This window comes from Mus pahari, chromosome 3, assembly GCF_900095145.1.
Source record: "Mus pahari chromosome 3, PAHARI_EIJ_v1.1, whole genome shotgun sequence".
Classification (NCBI taxonomy): Eukaryota; Metazoa; Chordata; class Mammalia; order Rodentia; family Muridae; genus Mus; species Mus pahari.
In genome coordinates this window covers 118,835,317-118,857,464 of record NC_034592.1, presented here as the reverse complement: position 1 = coordinate 118,857,464, position 22,148 = coordinate 118,835,317, and the positions used below count along the sequence as shown (strand labels likewise).

The window sequence follows — 22,148 nt, the reverse complement described above, 5'->3', positions numbered from 1 at the left end:
ATGTACCCATTTCTTCTGAATGGCATGGCCACTGCCATGGCCTCTGAAACTGCTTTTTGTAGCAGTTCCATGGGAATTCTCGCTCTTTCTTTTCTGAAGTAGCTCCCATTGGGTCTCAAATTACCCAGTCTCTGCTGGAGCCTGGGACCAATGCTGGCCCCAGACCTCATCTTCATGTGCAGCCAGAGCGATCTCATGGTGAGCAGTGAACCTCGGAACACAGCAGCATGTTCCTGGTGTCTCAGTATGTGCCCTCCTGACAGGAGAAGGGGTGCTGAGTCCTTTAGACCACCAAGACCGAGACACCATATGAACTGTGCTAGAGGGAAAACCTAACTGAATGTCCGTTTGTGACAGAGGAAGTTGGGAGAGGGTGTCGGGGGAGTCGAGAGATGGTAGCAGAACATTCTGGGCAAGGGTCCAGCAAGAACACTCCTAAGGAGAGGAGAGAAAATACAAGACTGGAGAGAGAAAGATAGAGAGAGACAGAGACAGAGAGACACACAGACACACACACAGAAAGACATAGAAGAAACAAAGTGATACAGAGAGACACAGAGACAGAACCACAGAGAGAGAGAGAGACAGAGAAAGCACAAGACACACACAGAGAGAAAATATGAAGGAATAAGTATGAATGAGAATCTAGGCAGAGTAAATGCCTACAAGTCAGAATGTGCTTGCCATGCTCAGTGAAAGGTAAAATGGTAGGCTATGTGGACAACTTACACATCACATAAAGGACTTAGAAAATGATTTGTAATTAGGTGTGAAGTTCCTGAAGGTGTGATTTACATTCTAAAATGAGCCATCTTCTTTGTGTCTTATAAAGGCAAAGCTAGGAAGGCATTTTTCACTTCTATTTTTGAACTAAGGGGGCTTGTGCATAGTGAGTTTAACACAGATTCAAGGTCACATCTCTGTGTAGCACAGCCAAGCTAGGCCCCACTTCTGTGCAGCAATAAATGCGCCTCTGAACTCTGTATTTTAAGCCTTGCAAAGAACTCTTCGGGAAAAACAACTTCATCCTAAATAGCATTTGATGTGAAAACCTTTTCTCTTTTGCAAATGCTGTCCTGGCCTCTTTGCTCTGGTGAGCACTAGCAGCCCTGGAAACCCCTGGAATGTCCTCTCCAGCACCACAGGGGATTGTTCCCCTTTTTGAGTACTTGTAAGAGGATGCATCACACAGGAGACAGGGCAGAGCCTTGTAGAGCTGTACTCAGTGGAGATCCCTTAGTGGAGAGGATGAAACTTAAACCCCTGGAGGTGTCTCTGCCCAACTAAACACTCTGCACACGCTTTAGCAAATTGTGATTCCATGTAGTTACTTATTATCTGTGGCTTTCAGAGAAAGAAGCCTAGAAATCATATCCCTCTTAATGATTTATTAAAATCGCTGTTAATTATTAAAAAGATGGGCTTTCTTGCTGAAAAGATATTAAGTCTACTTCCATCAACTAAAAGGAAGCACTATGCTCATTTTATCTACCTCCCCTCCCCAAACAATTAGCAACTGAGAAATCCCTGGTTGCCCTTATGGCTTATTTTATTGATCAGTTGGGAGCTGGTTGATGCTACTAAGGGCACTTAAGGGGTGATTACATAAAAAGAATAATTTCTTTCTGTCCTTATTTTCTTGAAAGAATTGGATTATAAACCTGGCAGCATAACTATTATGGCCCAGAATACTTAAGAGCAAATGATGAATAAAAGAGTTAAACAGGTCTTTGGGGGCTGGATGTGGCTCAGGAGTAAAATACCTGCTTGGTAAGGATAAGACCCAAGGTTCACAAAAAGTAGGCATAAACACTCCATGCATACACAAACAGATCTTTGATTCTAGCTTGCATTATTGAATTTTAGAAAGGCTGCTTTTAATTATACAGTTTATACTCGTACTTATCATTCAACATAGCTCCATGCTAGCAGCCCTTCTGTGTCATAAAGGATGTAGCTGTGACCCATGCGTATTCTCCTCACCAATAGTTCTGGACGATGCATAAGGCTCTGACTCAGTGCTGGCTGACTGGCATGCCTCATTTCTTTCTTATAAACTCTGAAAATAATCTCAGTAAGCCATCACAACCTCACCCCCATCTGAGATACTCAAAGCTGACGTCACATGCTGTATGTGCACAGTCCCGGGCACATAGAAAGGCTCCATGTGATCTATAATGTCCAAGCTAGGAAGAAGTCTCAGCTGGGAAAGAGCCTGTAACCCCACTGCTGGGAAGGGTTGAGACAGGTACTTCTGAAGCTCATTGACCTGATTGGCCAGCCCAGTCAAATGGAAGAATTTCATGCTAAGAGAGAGACCCTCTCAAGAAATAAGGCTGGAGGGCAATTAAAGAAAGACACCCATCATCTCCCTCTGGTATATAATGCATGCAGGCGCGCGCGCACGCGCGCACGCGCGCTCACACACACACACACACACACACACACACACACTAACAAGCACATATAACACATGAATACAACACATACACCAAAATAAACAAACAAGCAAATATATGGATGCCTTTCTCCCTCCCAGTAGGGTTACAGGCATATGGACTAAGTCTGGTTTTTTGCATGGGTTCTGTGTGTGCCTAGGAAAAGAAGTTTGTTGGTTTCCAATACATTTCTCTTCCTTTATCATGACTCCCGGCTTCAGGGAGATTAGCAGTAAAGAGTTTTAGAAGCCTCTAATTTTTACCTTTCTAGTTAGTCTAAAACCCTTCATCTGCCATTGCCTTGTGGTTCACAAACTTGATCTGCACCTGCCCTTAGAGTCACTGTGGCAGCTCTTGAAACACAGACTGCTAGAAGAAATCCTCTGATTTTCTCATTCTAGGTTTATGGAGAGAGGAGTTTAACTACTCAAAGTCCCTGTTTTGCAGACCACAAAATGGGGCTGAAAATTAAAGGGGTTGTTGGAAGGCTGAAACATTTGGATCCAGTGTGGAGTAGGAGTAACTGCTCCGCATGGTCCACATTCCTACTGAAAGCAGGGAAAGAGAAAATGTTCTCGATGGCAGACACATTGACTTGACTGAACTTGAGGGTGCCCAGAGGATTGATAAACTATCTCTTTGATGTACGGATGCAGGGGGTAGTTCAAGGAGAGACCAGTCTTTGTGGTCATGGATTGATTAAGATGGTCTGCTCTCTCTAGTATATAGGCATTCCGGAACCTGTGGAGGACCCGCAGGTCAGATGTGGGGAGGGCCTGCTCTTTCTTCCCTGTCCTTAGTTGCTGGTACTCTGACTCTCAGACCTTCAGGTGTGGAAGGGTCCACACAGATTGGCTTTCTGCTCTCAGGCCTCTGGCTTTCAGACAGGCTTCCAGCCTGTAGCATCTGTAACAGAGACAAAAGCTCACAGACTTCTCAGCTTCTAGACTCACTTCCAGATTTAGGAGCCAATCCCTCATAATAAATCTCTTCCTATGGATCACATATATTCTATCAACTCTTCTGCTAGAGAACCCGGTATGACCAGCACAGTACCTTCTCTAAAATTCCCAACAAGGGGCAGTAGCAGAAATTATTCTTTCTAATTTTTAGAAACAGAACTAATTCACCCAAAATCACATGGGAAATGAATTCAATCTTAAGAAAGGATTTAGAGTTCCTTTTAAAAGTGCTATTTCGCTGGACTGTTTGGCTCACACCTAAATGGGTGCCTATGCATTGACAGAATACATACAATACATAGAATGAGCAGGAAAATCAAGCCAGGTTGGACTCTGGACCTCCCCTCCAGTCTGGAGACCCACAAGAGAGCACTCATCTCTACAATTAAAAACATGCCCTGGCTAGCATTAGCCTATTCACCTGGAGCACAGACATATGCCTGAACTAATACCAAGCTTTTCCTATTTATACTAAAGGCTGAAAAGGACCCAGAGAGAATCTAGCTCTGTAATTTTGCCATTAGAGTTTTAATTAAATTCTTTAGCACAGCACCATGACACGTGCGAGGCCCGAGGAGCTGAGCTATACCCTTATGCTTTAATTGCATTGACTCACTGTTTACAGACACTCTTCCTGTTTTGTTTCCACAAGCTCTGTGTAAACTGAAGTCATCCCAGACTTCCTTCACACTTTCCGAATGGATGCTTCTCTCATATTTTCATAAGCAGGCTGTCCTTGTGTCCTGCAAGCACGGCATGGATCAAGCCTTAGGAATTCTCCCAGCATTGACTTTCAAATTATTTCAAGGGTGAGGTGCTCCTATTACCGGAAGAAATACAACTACCTTCCATCTTTAAGAACATCTAGCTGGATGGTGGTGGTGTGTGACTGTAATCCCAGCACATGGGAGGCAGAGGCAGGAGGATCTCTATGAGTCTGAGGTCAGTGGGGGCCTCAAAAAGAATTCCAGGGCAATGAGGACTATTACATAGAGAAAACGTGTCAAAAAGAGGAAGAACAAGAAGAAGAGCAAACTCCAAAAACAAACAAACAAAAACAAAACTAAAAAAGAAAAAAAAAACAACCAGAAGTAATTGAGAAGACTGTGCAAAGAAAAAACAAACAAACAAACAAAAAACAAAAACAATAAACAAGAGGGGCTTTGCTCTGCAGCAAAAGCTAACAGTGACAACAGTGACATGTAAGACAAGGAAGACATGGTGTTGAGTTCAGAATGTACCAAAGACAGAAAATGCAGTGTTAGGTGTAAGGATGTGAAGGAAAACCACCTAAATACTATCATCAAAACTACCATGTGACTCATCTCTGTCGTCCTTGGTCCTATCTTGCCTGCCACCTCTTTCTGAAAGCACCACATCGTGGGAACACAGCCGTTACTTCCTGTATGTTACACAGACACTTCTGTGCTAACAGGACAGGGTATAGCAGCTGTGAGAGCACATCTCCCCACACCTAAAACTTCCATTCTGTGTTGGTTAAATGAACAGGTATGCTTCGTGGACTCCACACTGTAGAGAGCATGTGGAGAAACTGAGGTCGCTGTAAAGGGGTCATGTGCCTTCACCGTCCCTGCCATCCTTTGCCATCTGTGTTGTATTCTCTCATCTCCGGTGCTGAGGCAGGGCAGCCTGTGACTTGCTGTGGTTTGTACAATGTGCCACTATTGTCCTTAAGAACCACGCTGCCTGCTGCTTCCAAGAGAATTAGAGGTTGGGTGGGATACAGGTATGCCTGTTTGCTGCAGCCTCTCCCACAGAAATGACCACTTGTATTGTTTTGTTTTGTTGTTGTTTAATTTACCCCAATTTTATTCATGCTCGGGTCCTTTTGATGGGGAATCAATCATTTAGCGAGATTACAGAAACAATAAAAAAATTCTTATGTGCAATGTTTAAAGTATAATAATGAGCTCTTTTAATTCATTTCAATGCATATGCATCTATCTAACATGATAATATTATAAAAATAACCATAACTGAGATTTTAGGGTGATTTGCTAATTTTCCTTTGTAGGTATACCAATCACCTTCAAAATGCAAATCCATATAAATACAAAGTATTTCACTTAAAGACACACTTGGACTGTGAGGACCAGGTGACAACATCGATTCAGTCAGGCAATCAACAAGCCATAGCACCACGTAGGAGATGTGGGGTTGAAAGTTGATATTTGGAAGTTCAATTTTATAATTAAATATGAAAACATATGACTTGATAAAGACGTGATAGAGTAATACCTCCTTACAAAGACTGTATGTTCTAATGAACATGTGTAAGCGGTGAATGGGCCTTATTAAACAGTTTGGGGCTGGAGGGATGTCTTAGTGGTTAAAAGCACTGCTCTTACACAGGATCCTTAACTCCTACAGCAGGCTGCCCATACCCACCTGTCAGTCCAGCTCCAGGGATCTGGCGCCCTCTTCTGGTCTCAGAGGGCACATGCACTCACATGAACACACATATTCAGAGACATCCATCCATACCCATGACTAAAAACAAAAACAAATCTCAGAAGAAATAACTTTGCTTAGTATATGCTGGGAAGTGTTAGGGATAGGCTGTGTCTAGCCACATTCCCACCACTTTTAAGAATTCTCACATTTTAAGAATTCATCTCACACAGACACAGAGAATTCAGTAGGATACACTTTCTGTATTAAGAGATAGATACATAAGAAAACTTGAAGATACTAATGAAGGAAAAAAATTAGAACAGACTATACTAGCCATTTCATGTGATTATTGGCAGTTTCACTGAATAAGAAGTTCGTTTCAGAAGTGGATGCTCACACTCATCTATAGGACAGAACACAGGGCTCCCAATGGAGGAGCTAGAGAAAGTACTGAAGGAGCTGAAGGGGTCTGCAACCCTATAGGTAGAACAACAATATGAACTAACCAGTACCCCCAGAGCTCATGTCTCTAGCTGCATATGTAGCAGAAGATGGCCTAGTCAGCCATCATTAGGAATAGAGGCCCTTGGTCTTGCAAACTTTATATGCCCCAGTACAGGGGAACTCCAGGGCCAAGAAGTGGGAGTGAGTGGGTAGGTGAGCAGGATGGGGGGAGGGTATAGGGGACTTTGGGGATAGCATCTGAAATGTAAATGAAGAAAATATCTAATAAAAAATTTTTAAAAATAAAAGGAAAAAAAAGAAGTTTGTTTCTATAAAACATACTGTTCTGGTAGAATATTTTTATAACTCTGAGTGAATCTCTTTTTTCCTTAACTGCCTGGTTTTGTTTTGTGTAATACTGTGTGCAAATCCGAGGTTTGTGTCTAAATGTTTACTGTCTTGGGTCCCTAATCCATGTAGTGGTGTGCTAAGCAGCAAAATTGATGAGATTAGCAACAATAATCCAGACTTTTTTTTTTCACAGTCCCTTACTTTTACACTCCTAGCACCTCCCTTCCCTCCATTTCAGACTTGATCAACAGACCTGAAGAGGCAAACCAGACATACTTCCATCATGAGGACAGTGAGTCTACCTCAGGGAAACCATCTCTGCTCATCTGCAGGTTTACATCCCCGCTTTCTTCCAATGCTAGGATCCCTGAACATGTAACAACATTCTGCCCTAGCTCTCATTTGATATTAGTATACACATTCATTCTCTTGCCCCAATCCTGAGTGTCTCCTCCCATCTCTGGCTCATATACAACCAGACCATGGGCACTTGAAGGCGGGTCTTGAAATCACTCTTATAATCTCACCTACGAGTGAAGAGGCGCTCCTGTGCAGCAAGAGTTGCACAGGAAGTGAAGAGCCCAGAGTTGCCCTGGGTTTCCATCAATCAACTTCTCACTCTGAGAAAGGCAACTGAGCAAGCCGAAGGAGTGGGAAGCTAAGAGGTTGGTTAGAAGGAGTCTGCTTAGCGTCGGCAAGGCGCGATTAGGAACAGCCCTTTCCAGTGTGTGCTCTTTGCGGTGCTCACTGACCACTTGCCTGAACATTTGATTTATTCTCGGAACACAAGAAAACTGACAATGTGTCACTGTGGTAGAGTAGAATCTTCTAGATGAGGAGCTACATATGCATACTGGGAACCTATCCTCCAGGAGTAGGGCCCTCTGGGGTCCACTTGTTGTTTGTGTTCAGGTGAAACCAGTGACCTGGCAGGCAGAAGGTTCAAGGTCTTAACTTGTAAATGTCAGGGTTATGGCTCTTACCAAACCTATTGTGTTCGTGGCCGCTTATTTGCCAGAACTTTCCAAACCACAGGAGTCTTTCTTTAAATATCACATGCTTAGATGACAAGGAGCCAGCTCCATGGGCAGGGAAGGCCAGATAACATTATCAATGCTGTTATTTTAAAGGCTGTTCTGAGGAAGGAACTGACCTGGGTGTTTTTACAAGAGTCTGGCAGACATTAGCACTTGCATTTCTAAGTCGTTTCAGAGTTTGTGCCAAATGACGTAATGCCCAAGTGCCTGGCACAACCTTTATTATAGGAGGCAGAAGTCAAGTGGATGGGAAGACAGGAAACATGGTTGAAGGAAGATGGGCACAAAAATCTAAATCACTGGGTAAAGAACCACTTCTTTTCAGACCTTCTTCCTCCGCATTACCTGTTTTCTACCACAGTGATGATCAAAACATTGTCTGTGAGGTCAAAGGGTATGGCACTGTCAGAATGTCAAGCCCTAGAGCCTGGTATGGCAGCACATGTTTGTAGCTCTCACTTTCTTGGGGCACTAAGAACAGGTGTTGAGTCAGGTGTAACAACAGGTATTGAGACAGGTGTAACAACAGGTGTTGAGACAGGTGTAACAACAGGTGTTGAGACAGGTGTAACAACAGGTGTTGAGACAGGCAACAGGTGTTGACTCTGGTGCAACAGGTATTGGATCAGGTGTAATAACTTCTAAGCAGAACTTTGAGGCCAGACCAGGACAACTTAGCATGGACATGTCTCAACACAGACAGACAGACAGACAGACAGACAGACAGACAGACAGACACACACACACACACACACACACACACACAATCTGGGGATATAGAGGGGGCAGAGGAAGGACAAGGATTCAAACTTACCTTCCTTGAAGTCCTGATGCTCCCAAACCTGTAGGTCTCCTACTATGGTTTAGAATTTGAATATCTCCATGGTAACACTAATGAGTAGTGGTGGGTCTTGATAGGATGCCTTTAGGTCACTGGGGTGTGCCAGCTCTAACAGGTACTCCGTATCACTGCCACTGTAGGCCCAAACAATGGGTTCACCTGACCTGGCACTGGACCCTCGAAAATTGGAGCTAAAGTGAATTGTGTCCTCCCTGCTTCCTCTTCCTGCCTCTCTTCCTTCATCACTCTAGTGGCGTGACAGGCAGAACCCAGAGCTATAAGCTAGTGTCTACCACTGTTCTACTACTGCTCCCCAACCTAGCAAGTTTTGGGACAGGAACCTGCTCATAGCACAGGTTGGTCTAGTACTTGCTATATAGCCTTAGTCTCCCGAGTGTGTGAATTGGAGAGTGGGCAGTTTACCAGTTACCAGTTCATTATATGGACATTTTATAATGTCGGAACACCGACTAATTTCACACATTATAAACAAGTCTTTAAACAGCTACCAAAAGAGCTGTCTCCAAAACGAAAATCGGAGCATGTCAGTCTACGTTGAAAATAATTTTGCACACAGCAACAAGGATGAAATATAAGCTCTCCACCTAGTTCCACAGCATTGTTCTCACACTTGAGTGTGCAGTGACGTTCTCTGAGGGCTTTGGTAAAATCTAAGTGGTCCATCCCTGCAGCCTCTTTTAAGGAGGCATGCTGAGGGGGGTCAAAACTTTGTTGGTACTGAGGATGCTGAGGGGGGTCAAAGCTTTGTGGGTACTGAGGATGCTGATGGGGGCTCAAAGCTTTGTTGGTACTGAGGATGCTGATCTGGAACCCTCACATGGCAACATTTGCTCTGCAGAACGCAACTTCCCAGTACCTTTCTAACTGTTCTCCCCTTCTTGACTCCCAGCTCAACTTTGGTCCTGATCGTCAATATTCTGATTGGTGTCAGCCTTATGACTTTGAATCTACAGGGCTCATGTCTTAGAAGGCTCTTGACCAACCTGGCCCCATCTTATCAATCATGTCCTATCATGGTCACCTCCTGAATCAGGTTGCCCTCCTGACCTAGCCCACACTACCTCCCCGCTCCTGTACTCCTGAGGGCCCATCTCTGCTATCACTTCCTTCAGAACTACAGTTAACATTTCTGGACATTTACTTGCTTATTTTGCCCCATCCATTTACTATCCATCTTCTGTCACTGAAATATCAAGTCAACAAAGTCAGAGACTTCTTCCTGTAGCCTGTATTATCTCGGCTTTGCAGATGGTAGCCAGCACTGTGGGTTAAATAAATCTATCCTGTTTTTGTAAAACTGGCAATGCCTTTAAGAAATGGCCCTTTATGTGTTCTCTAATCCATTCTAAATCTCATCTAAGAAAATGCTTTAAAATGGCTTTTAAACTTCCCGATAATCTATAATATCAACAACTTCCTCTGAAATCATCATCCAGTAACCACATCAGCATTCCTAAAGATGTTTAAGGCCACGGTCCTCAGCCTTAGCTGCATGTCAGATTCTCCTACATGGACTTTATCTTTTAAATTCTGTTCGTGTCGGAGACCAAGCCAGTGGGAAGTTTATGGGGATCTTAGGAGAGAGCAGGGCTCAGCCTGTGAACAGCTCTCTGGGTAGCTGTGACGTGTGGCCAGGCAGAAGGGGAGCTTTTGAGGACTGGCTGTGTTCCAACCTCCAGTCTCCTGATATTTAGATTCACTTCCTCTCCTCATGGCAAGGAGAGACGTGAGAGGCCAACCAGAGCTTCATTTAAAAGTCTAGAATGGCTGTTTGGCATATGGTAGGTCTTCGTGCAAACCTTTTCAACCTCTGCTGGTGCAGTCAGTGGCACCTGCTGCAAGGGCCTTGTGGAGGAGGTCCTAGAAGCCTGTTCTTAAACCCACCAAGACACCAGTGATCACCCCAGGAGGGAAGACAGTGGGAGGAAAATTCACTTGCTCATTTTCTAAGCTATTTTTACTGCTTTCTTCAGTTTCCTTTCTGTTGAACTTGTTTTTGACTAAATTCTGTGGATTCTGCTTTGTGAAAAGTTCTAAAGAAACTACATATATAACTTCTGTCCTTGTCTACAGTTTTCTCTCACCTTAGGCATAAAAACACCTAAGACCCTAAGCCCATCCATAAAGGTCCCCTCCCCTTGCCTGTCTACGGTTTTTGCTAGCTTGCATCATAACCGTCCAGAGTCCCGTGTCAGTTACCTCAGTCCCTTTGGGCACCCCTATCTCCCTGTCTTAGTCAGGGTTTCTATTCCTGCACAAACATCATGACCAAGAAGCAGTTGGGGAGGAAAGGGTTTATTCAGCTTACATTTTCCTCATTGCTGTTTATCACCAAAGGAAGTCAGAACTGGAACTTAAGCAGGTCAGAAAGCAGGAGCTGATGCAGAAGCCATGGAGAGATGTTCTTTACTGGCTTGCTTCCCCTGGCTTGCTCAGCCTGCTCTCTTATAGAATCCAAGACTACCAGCCCAGAGATGGCCCCACCCACAAGGGGCCTCTCCCCCTTGATCACTAATTGAGGAAATGCCCCACAGCTGGATCTCATGGGGGCCTTTCCCCAACTAAAGCTCCTTTCTCTGTGATAACTCCAGCTGTGTCAAGTTGACACAAAGCTAGCCAGTACACTCCCTCACCACTGTCACCTCTATTCACAAGTTCGAAGAGCCCATGGTTTGTTATTCCCATACTCAAAACCATCAGTTTCTCCATGTGTCTAACCAACTGTCCCATTAGTCCTTTGACCTCCTACTACCCTCCCAGATTGCTGGCTTGGGGAATCCAGCCACATCAATTCCATTCACTAACTAGACCCTTCCTGTTGAGCACCAAAAACACATGAAATGTTCCCTGGGGCCTTTGGGATCTAATGAGAGCCTCTGGCTAGAAGTTAACCTCAACTTGAGCCCCAAGTGATCTCTACCTCCACTGGATAAGCAGACTCCAGTCACATCCACCAGCCTTTGCACACTTTATTAGCACCAGCCTTCATTTTAGCTGTGCTTCGATTGGTTGGCTGAACCGTCAGTCAGGTCTCTCTGATGTCTCTAGTTCAGTCTTCTAGAGCCATTACTCCTCCCTCTTATCCCATGTGAGCACATCTTACTGCTGTTCTTTTTGTACAGTGAAGGAGGAGGGGCCTGAAGTTTCATTTTGGGGAACAAAGTGACATTCACAGTTTGAGTTTAAAAGTCAAGTTATGATATTGACTGGAGCTTGAAAAATAGAGAAACTCATAGCAAAAGAGCTAGTAACTGCCCTAGACAACTTTGTAATCTTCAGCCCCATAGAACAAAATCAGAGAAATTTCATTTCATTCAAAGTGTTTAAGACATTTTCTTAATGTACTCCAACACAGAAAATGTATTATTCTTCACTTTCCTATTGGCTGCCTTTGAGTTTTACATTTAAAACTCAGACAAGTTCTATTTTATGCATTGGCAATCACCAACCTTAACTCCCCCAAGCATATAAGCCTATATTCTCCTGCAGTTCTCCATCCCTTTGTACTTCCCAACATCTGTTGGAACCTTACTGACAATTTCTGTTTGTTTGTTTGTTTGTTATTGCTGTTGTTCTGATCCACTTGTAGTAATTAAACAGTGCCTTCAGCATGATTCTTAAAGTTGAGCACCCAGCAAGCACTGTCATGGTGACCACCTGTTAGGACCCTTCAGTGTAAACGCTGGCTGTTACTTAGCTAAGTTCTTACTCTGGGAACCCAATATCCTGACCCTGTAGGTACATGCTAAACTAGCTAAAGTTTGGAAGTAAAATGAACAATGATGAATTATTTTTTTTTCACTGTCAAATGGGCACTATTTAAGGGCCTTCCCTCAAATGATTGACCTTTATAAAAGAATTTGCCACTATCCAATCAGCTGTCTTCTATTCTATCAATTACAAATATAGGGATTTGTTTGTATGATTGTTTGTTTTAAATTAAAAAAAAAATCACACGATCTGGGTCTTGTAGTAAAAAAAACCTCATGATTAGCCGATCCATCCTGTAACTGTCCTTTAGGGGCAGTTATAAGTTTAAACCAAAATAGTTCCTTTGGGAATCTTTTAAAACAGTTTTGCTGTGTGGGCTGCCAGGACATTTCCTAAATTGAATGCTCTGCTCCACAAGGAAGCCTGTCCCCCTTGTCTGTGCCTTCCCTTTCTTCTGCCTCTGGCCCTTGCAACTGCTGCTTCAGTTCGCCTGGCAACAGCTGTTGCTACCAGCTGCCTCCCCTTCTGTGCATGTAGAAGAGATCTGGACGCAATCTGCAGACCAAACCTGTTCTGGGCCCAAGAGACAGGAAAAAAAAAGCAAAATGGTGTCCGTCATGCCAACTTTGCACCTTACCAAATGCAACTCTGTGCTATCTTACCTTCCCAGATTCCAAGAGAGATGGGCAGTGGCCAGCCCGCCCTGACAGACTGGTTTCTGAATTTATCCTCACACGAAAATGTGACCTGAAGCAGTGTTACAGTAAGCAACCACTTTTCCATCCTTACAAGGAAGTAACTGAAATGCCCAATGCTTTTGTCTTTTCCTTTGCTGCTTTCTTTGGCCCTTTTTGGTCTGCAAAGCCAGCCTTTCCTACAAGGCTCAGTGAAACACTGACTTTAAAACATGGAATGAAGTGTTGCTTGACTCTGGAGTTAAACTACAGCCAAGCCAAGAAGACAGCTCAGTGGGGGAGCACATGCCAAGGCTGGTGAGGAATACGGAGAGGAAAAGGGAGAGATTAAAACAGTGGAGATAGGGACTCCACAGGGAGACCAACAGAATCAACTAACCTGGACCCTTGGGAGCTCCCAGAGACTGACCCACCAACCAAAGAACTAGCACAGGCTAGACCTAGTCCCCCCTACCCCCTAACAAATGTAGCTTGGTCTTCATGTGGGTTCCCCAACGACTGGAGTGGGGGCCGTCCCTGAATCTGTTTTCTAGCTGTGGATCCCCATTCCCCTAACTGGGCTGCCTTGTCTGGCCTCAGTGGGAGAGAATGCACCTAGTCCTGCAGAGACCTGATGTGCCAGGATAGGGGAATACCCAGGAGAGGGGCTTCCCCCTTCCCAGAGGTGGAGGGGAAGGGGAGAATCTGGGGAGGATTGTGGGACCCAGGGCTAGGAGGAGGAGAGGAGGGCTGGATATTGAACAAATAAATTAATAGAAGAAAAAAAAAAAAACAGTGAAGAGCCTTAAACTAGATCAGTGTGATTTTTGTCCATTGACACCAGCATAACAAAGACAAGAAATTTCATGAGCGATTAAGGAAGTTTGGGTGTGGGGAAGAGACTGGCCTCTGGCTGAGACTGACTGCTATCATTTAAAGCCCTGTTCTGAATGTCCCTAGGAAAAAGTGGCTGTACAGACTTAGGGGACTCAGATTCAGGGGACTGAGGGATTTCTTGGCTGTGAAAGGGGAGCAGGGAGTTTTCAAATCTGGTCGTAGTTTGAGATAACTGCATATATAGGCCAATGAGAGTCATGCACCCTAAGAAGGTAGTTATGTAAATTTACATTAGCTAAAATACAATAACACTCAGCACTTGAATCCCATTAGCCACACAGCAAGCCGGGGACAACCATGCTGGGTCAGTGGCTGCTGTCATGGGTTCTGAGCAGATTTGGCACAAAAGGTTCAAAAGAAGAATCCTCGCTTACAGCAGCAGACAAAGGGCAGAGGGAATGGCAAGGCTCTTCCCGTGGTAACTCCACTCATTTAAGCAGGAATCTGGGCTACAAGCTAATGTGAGGTGAAAAGATAAGGAAGTCTGCAAGGAGGGGTTAGATCCAGATGAGAGGGGACCAGCACTTCATCTCCTTGGTTGACATAGGGAATTTTATCTTTTCTAAGTAACTGAGAAACATATCTGTAAAAGAAGAAGAGAGCAAACTGAAAAAAGATTCTAGAAGAGTAACTAAATTGTAGCAAGGGTGTGTGTTGGGGGGGGGTGTTAATCAGAGGTAAAGGGCAACTGCCACTAAGCTTGACAGCCTCAGTTTAATCCCAGGTCCCCCTAAGTTACCAGGAGAGAACCAAGTCCAGCAAGTTGTCCTCTGACCTGTACACAAGTGTGCAAGCATAGACAGACAGACAGACAGACAGACAGACAGACACACACACACACACACACACACATGCACACACGCACATATGTACATGCACAGAAATAAACGGTTTAAACAATTTAAAGGCAGGCATGCACCTGGGTGGCACACCAGGGCAAAAGAGAGTGGTTTGGGCAAGGGAACTTCCTCGAAAGGGCTGTGGGTTCTACTGTGAAGTGCTGTCACCCTCATCTGCTGTGGCCACAGCTTTAGTCAAAGTCATTTTCAAACACACAATACTCATGTGTTGCTGAGGTTGGGTGTGAGACGGGATTTTAGGAGCAAAGCAGTGTGGAGTGGCATCGGAAGGAACTGGAGGTTGGAAGTGGGGAGGTAGCGTCCAGAAAGTGGGAGAGAGCACTAGAGAATGGTGAAAGATTCAGACAAGCCAGAAGCCCATGGAAAGGAGTCCTATGAAAGACAAGGAGACATCTGAGCTGTGCACATCTGCAAAGCACCGCTGCCCTTCTCTTCTGAAAGAGGAATTCTTTAGGCACTTAATATTAAACATTTTTTTCATCAACAAAATATAATTTGTATGTAAGTAACTTATAAGTCAAGTCAAATTAGGAAGGAATAGGGGGGGTTGTTTTGTTTTGTTTTGTTTTGTTTGTTTTCAAAACAGGATTTCTTTGTGTAGCCCTGGCTGTCCTGAAAGTCTGCATGTAGATCAGGCTCATAGATCAGGCTGACCTTGAACTCACAGAAATTGCTTGTTTTTGCCTCTCAAGTGCTGGGATTAAGGAGGTATGCCACCTTTAATGTTTTAATAGAACCACTAGGTAGATGTTTTAAAAGAAGTATAATGACAATGGGATTGGATGTTATTACAGATGCTATTGCAAAGTGAACCTTTGAAATTTTAGTAGCCTCAAAAAACTTTTTTTTAAAAAGCCCTCAGGAATATAGATACAACAAAAAGAATGCATCAGTGATACACACACACACACACACACACACACACACACACACATATATATTAAACAATTTTTTCCCTGACCATGTGGAAGTTAATCTATTGTTGCAGATGTCCACAGTTATCTGGAGCAGAAACCATGCATGCTCCTTCACACGTCAGCCCCTATGTTATGACGCTGCTAGACGCCTGGCTTTCCTTTTCTTTAGTTCTCCTACTTCCCACCGGCAGTCAGCTGTCACGTCTCAGGGTTGTTTATGCACAAACTGGAGAAAGAAACCTTTTCCGTTTACATTTTTACAAGTGTGTACTTTAATGGCCGTGGCTCCAAAATACTGCATCTTATAGAATTGGAAAATGGTAAGAAAAATTGGCTGCCATCCAGCCTGAAACACGATTTGGCTTCCTGGTTTGACATGTTCTTAGGAAAGAACTCTGTTTACTCTATAAAGTTAGAATTCTTTGTTTTGTCTCTCACTGCGCTTCCTTGTGAAATCACAGTGAGGACAATGAGGCCTAGCTGGGCTGAGGTTCACACTCTTTGGTGTTTCTTCCCTCCAGGCTCAGGTTGCCCTCACATTCAGGGAAAGCTGGGGGAGTATGCATGCCAAGAGAAGCACAAGAACCAAGTTGTTAGGATTCAGAAGTCAAGGAAGCCATCATAAGGATCAAAGGGACACAAAAGCTTCAGCTCCTCCATCCTCAAAACCACGTGGCACTTTGTTTCCCAAGACAAATGTTTGTTTCGAAAATGCATTTGCTTACCTGGCACTAAGAAAGATAAAATTCTGCTAGATATCACATTTGGTCTCTTTCAGGTGACCCTCTCTGGTTTATGGGAAAATTATTTGGGTCACTCCAGCAGTCAAGAAGTGTGATGTCTCACACTAGCCCACACTAAGAACCATTGCACTGATGGGGTTGGAACAACATACTGCTCCAAAATACAACCCCTTGGCGTTTGACACGGTGGTAGACTTCGGAAAGTCATTCTCAACTTCCAATACCCCACCTCTCCCACTTTCCCAGAAGCAGGCTACACAAATGTATGTGACATGGCATAAAGACAGGCTCTGCGAAACGAATTTCCTGATCTAAGAAGATGGGGGGGACATGGAAGAATCTAAACTGGCTTACTTGCTGAACCCTTCAGTTTACTAGCATCCCCTCAACCACAGCAGCTTGCTAATCTCACTCCACCATGACTGTCTACTCCCCACAGAGCATACAAACAGTTTCCAGGATCTCGAACTCTCCATCTGCATCTTCCCTAGGCGCCTATCCTTGTTTCAAACACATTACATAAACCCTTAGGATTTTTTTTCCCTACTGCCTATCAGTGAGAGAGAACTGACAGTAAATTTTGTCACCTGCATTGCCATCCTGGTCAGTGGTACCCAACCTAGATCAGGTGATCAGAAGGAAGCCTTGAATAGAACAATTAGTCCCTGACTTTCTATGCCACATTGTGTGATGTAAATATAGCCACTTATATAACTTACTTTCTGTACAAAAGAGTTGAAACTCTAAGCTGTTTAAATGATATATATTTCATATTGTTTACCCTAATAATTTGAGTCTGTAGATCCTCAGATGCCATGTGAGCTTCAAGGACTATCATCTTATTCTAGTCTCAATTATTAAGAAAAAAAAAAATGTAGCCGGGAGGTGGTGGAGCACACCTTTAATCCCAGCACTCGGGAGGCAGAGGCAGGCGGATTTCTGAGTTTGAGGCCAGCCTGGTCTACAAAGTGAGTTCCAGGACAGCCAGGGCTACACAGAGAAACCCTGTCTTGAAAAACCAAAAAAAAAAAAAAAAAAAAAAAAGTTGGGGTAAACTTCAGTTATAGGTCACATGTTCGGCTTTTTTGAGGCTCCAGACTAAGCACTAGCACCAAAGAAGACAGGAAGAAGGTAATAACCAGTCAGACTTGGTTTGATGTAATATTAAACACTATGATGAGCTTGAGAGTTAAGCACATTCTACTGGTACCTGGGAAGAGAGAAATAAGCAAAACCTAGCATGTGGCCTCTGGGAATGCAGACTGCTTTTCAAAAGGTAGAAACATTTTTTTTTTTTAAGTGTGATGGTGGTAAACCACACAAAGGAAGACCTCCGGTGGCACAACAGAGTTATGGATTACGGAGGAGGTCAAGGAAATACCTGACCAGTGAAGATTTCTCATCTGAGTCCTGAAGGATGTGCAGGAGTTTGCCCATTAAACCCCAGGAACAAGTGTATCTCAGGAGGAGAAAAGAGTCCATGAGAGATTGGCTATGATTACCATGGAGGGTACATGAGAGAAACTAGTGGGAAATGAAATTGTGGAAGCAGGGAAGAGGTAAATTATGGAAAGGTTGGGTTTAAAGATATATTCAATGATCTCAACTACAAGGGAAAAATAAAGCACAAAATGAAACAAAATAAAAAGGCTAGAAGAAAACTGCCAGGCAATCTAGCAACTGCTTCTGGTGGTGGGATATTGCTTTGATTTATCTTACAAGACAGACATGTCAAGTTACAGACATGCGAATACTATCACTTTAATACCCGAAGTCAAGGTAAGAAACAGTGATGGCATTTTGGTTCATCGTTTGCTCTTTCAATTTGGTTTCCTGGAACTGTGACTCTTACAACAAGATACATGCTGCAAAGAGCAAGTCAAGTCAGCCTCAGGGGACTGCATATCAGCCCCAACACTCATTGGTTCTAAAGGGATCATCTCCAGCTGTAAGAGAATTCATCTTACCTTTCCCTGTGCCTAGGAGAAAACTCCACTTTCATCCTAAACCTTTCCCCAGGTCATCTCAAATTCAAGTCTTCAAGGTAAGGCTTCAGCTCACCCTTTCCAGCCCTTCTAGCTCATTGATGGCTCAATGCCTGGCTCTATCGAAAGCCTGGAGCCACTGATATTTTGCAAAGGTATAAACAAAAAGCCACAGAAGCAGAGGTGTGCAAAGCTTTGGCCATAACAGTCTGCACAGATGGAACAAACCAAACAAACTAGCGCCAATCCCAAGCACTGCTACACGAGTAGCGAATAGAAAGGTTTATGAGGAAAGCTTGCCAAAAGCATGTCGTTAACACAAACCGTTACTCATGAGCCCTATCTGTAAAATCACAATGGTAGCAACCACCTTATAAGGAGCTCATCAGTGAAATGAAATACAACATATGGAATGAAATAAGACACTCATGGAGAAGCCAGCCTGACACAAGGTGGTCACTTACTAAATGACACCCATCATTGCTATCGTTTTATCGGGCACATGGTGATCATTCAACAAGTCACTGACAGTATATTATCATTCTACCCCATTCCTCACTCTCTGCCATTGCAATTTTATAATCCTCAAAGATGTTACTTGTGTGAAAGAACATTCAGTACTCTGATCAAAATTAGATAATTTTTAGAGTGTTTTGAGAGGGAAAAAAGTTAGCAGCACTGTTACCTCTTCATATCTGTCAAAAACTGCTCCTTCTTGCAAGAAAGAGGGCACTTCCTTCTGCCAGTTGAATTCATAAGGTTTGGCCATGATGGTATTCAAGACCTGGAGAAGAACAAATGTCTTATTAGTGTACAAAATTAAGGCGCAAGTGGTTATCAGGGCTCAGACATTTCATGTTTATATTCTTTAAACATGTGGGAGAAGTCCATAGAGGTCCCTAAGTTATCTCCCTTCTTATGTCTTCCCATCATCTGACCCCAAAACTCTTCCTCTTTGTCTCTAAATCTGGAGAAACACTTCATATACTGTGTAATATCTGCAGAGAGAAATAGTCCCATGGATCACCTCAGTAACCACACACAGGAAGCCGCTGTCAGCAGGATATACCAAAAGCCAATATAACGATGGTGCGGTAAGACTCAGAAAGATTGTATGCTTAGCATGTGTGAGGCCTTGTGTTCAACCCCTATAACCACAGACAGACAAATTAACTTCTAAATACAACGCAAGGCACAAACAGTGGCACACTTAGAACTCGCACCAATTGAACAGCTGAGACGGGAGTCCAAGGACATCCAGAACAACAAAGAAAAACCCTGGCTATGGAGAAAAGGAAGAGGAAAGGAGATGGGTTGGAAGAAACTCGAAAGGATAAAATACAGTAACTTCATGGGTTTGCCATAGTGTGTGTAAGGAGGCATGGGATGCCTCTGTAGCATTTCATGTGTTCTAGGATGTTCTAACTCATGCCAACTACCCCCTGTACTTTTTGTCTTTGGCTTAACTTTGAAAGGAATAGCAAACAGAGGCATCTAATATAATAGGCTCATGTCAAACATGAAAAGAGAGTTTCTAACCATCTATGCTGTCTTTCACTGGTTTAACTCTGATTCTGCCAGGATCGACACAAGTACTCAGACTTAAGCACCCAGAAGGGGGTCAGATTTCTGCCTTTCTACCTTCTTCACTACTGAAATATTCACCTCCCGCCTGAGTACTCCTTCCATCCACATGGCCTACATACACCCAGGCCTCTGGGGACTGTGGCACCTGAAGGAACATAAGGACCAAAGGATGCTAGCCTCCGGCTCTGCTTTCTAGGGAAAACAGCAGCAATGGTGGTGGAAGCCATGTCTGTCTGAATTTTGTTCAGAGATCTAGGGATCAAACCAAGGAATTTTGGGAAAATTGCAGAGAAGTATGCCAAATTTGTCTGATTATAAGTTGGAGGGAGTGCTGTTCTCTGAAATACTTCCTGGGGCACTCGGGGCAGTAACCAAATTACTTTATATAAATGACACAGTGAAGACAAAGACCATAGCACCCGAAAATGTTGACCCAATCAACTGATTTTTAAAATAAGAAGCAAATAAAGGTATGTTTAATAATTCAACTCGATGTAGAGAAACCCAGAGTATTAATAATGTTACCTCTTGAAAGATGGGAAGGGGGCTGCCATTACTCCCTTTTTGTAATCACCTCAAATTGCCCAAGCAGCTAAAAGATTATTGTCCATGCCAGAGTTCTTCCATTTAAGTTCTCAGCGTGCCTTGGAAGTCCTTACCTAGGAAGGACCTGAAGCTTAAACTTCCTCCTTTCCCTACTCCACCTTCGAGAAAGGCATTACCTCACTACAGAGGACCCAAGGGAAAGGAAGCACCTGAGGAGGATGGGGATTTCAAGGGAATGACCATCAAAGTGCTGAGACAATGAGGCAACCTTTCCAGTGTACACACATAAAGCAGCTACTGGAAGGAAGCCAGCAGGTTTTACATGGGCCCATTGTCTACCTCTTACACAACTGGACAGATTGTTTTACACAGGCAACCAGAGGACACTCTTCCAAGACTGCAGAGAACATAGAAGGGAAGAGCCAGGAGGGGAGTCCTGGATGGGAACTTTCATCCGAGATGGCAGAAAGCGCCATCTAAATAAAGAACATGTTGAGAAACCTGCAACCACTATAAGAGCACAGAGGACCCAAAGAAGCTAAACAGTCGATGGTGTGTGCACCAGCCAACAAGATGCCCTGACAACCACACAGCACAGCATAACCCCTAAAACTCAAGACAAAAATCACCCAAAATTATTTTTCAGAGACAAGAAATTGACATGGAATTTCCAGTGACCAAAATGAGTTAATTGATTGAACCTCTAAAGAAGAACCTCTGGTGCTTGTTAAACAGACTAAGGCCACCCTGAACTCTCAAATTCCTTGTTTTACTTCAAGCTAGAATCCAATTTGACACTGACATGTCATTAATAATAATTTCTCTGTTTGCTAAAAGTATCTCCATCTTCATCAAGCCATTAAATAGCCTTTTCAAGAAAAAAACAAAAAACAACACAAACAAACAAAAAACCACCCACGGAGTACAGGACGAAGAACAGCAATAAGCAGCAGTGTTGAAGGCTGAGGATGAGTATTCTTGTAGACTTTGGGGGGGAAAGAATTTTGTAATTCATTTCTATGCCCTTGAAAGGCCCGTCACCAATGGCAATTTTACAAGAAGGATTGATTTTAACCAAATGTATGCAAAGCCTGTGGACAAAAATACTATTGTGCCATTTAAGGTAGAAAAACATTGGCTGTCTGTGGGCCTTAACTAAGCAATCGCTTAAATTCACTACACATTTACATACTCTTATACTTATTAAAATCAGGCGGGAAAGGAATGGTTGTTTGCTTAACAGTGGCCAAGCAGAAGGGTTCCTAAAAAATATTCACAGCTTTTGTCAAGTAAATATAAATACTCCCAACATGCTGTTAAACAAATAAAAGAACAATCATGATCCAAACTGTTTCATGCTATTAGAGTTTGGACGTTAAATGTCCCTCAAAAGCTTGTGTGTGGGGGGTTTTCTCCCTAAGCTTTGAGAGGTGACTGGATCCCCAGGCCTCTGACTTTATGAATGGATTTAGAGATTCATAGTTTACTGGATTGGAAGGGGCTCAACTAGAAAACTTATCTGTTTCTCTAGGCTTCTTTGTTCTGCCCCATGGAGTGCTCCCGGCCCCACCACAGACTCACAGCTCTTGGCCAAGTGATGCTGGACTAAATGTTTTAGTGAAACTGTAAGATAAAATAAATCTTACTGGCTTTACCTTCCTTCCTTCCCTCCCTCCCTCCCCTCGTTGTCCTCCTCCTCCTCCTCCTCCTCCTCCTCCT

At 43.5% G+C, this 22,148-nt stretch overlaps 1 protein-coding gene across 13 annotated transcripts in view; it reads right to left on the bottom strand.

The window, feature by feature from the left end:
- The window catches only part of Plcb4 (phospholipase C beta 4), a 368,815-nt gene that overhangs the window by 128,676 nt on the left and 217,991 nt on the right, over nt 1-22,148 (bottom strand). For all 13 annotated transcript variants that reach the window (XM_029535870.1, XM_029535879.1, XM_029535877.1 and 10 more), the window contains one exon: nt 18,982-19,080. In XM_029535870.1, coding sequence (XP_029391730.1) covers nt 18,982-19,065 — 84 coding nt within the window. In that variant the 5' untranslated portion in view covers nt 19,066-19,080. The remainder of the gene's footprint in view (nt 1-18,981; nt 19,081-22,148) is intronic.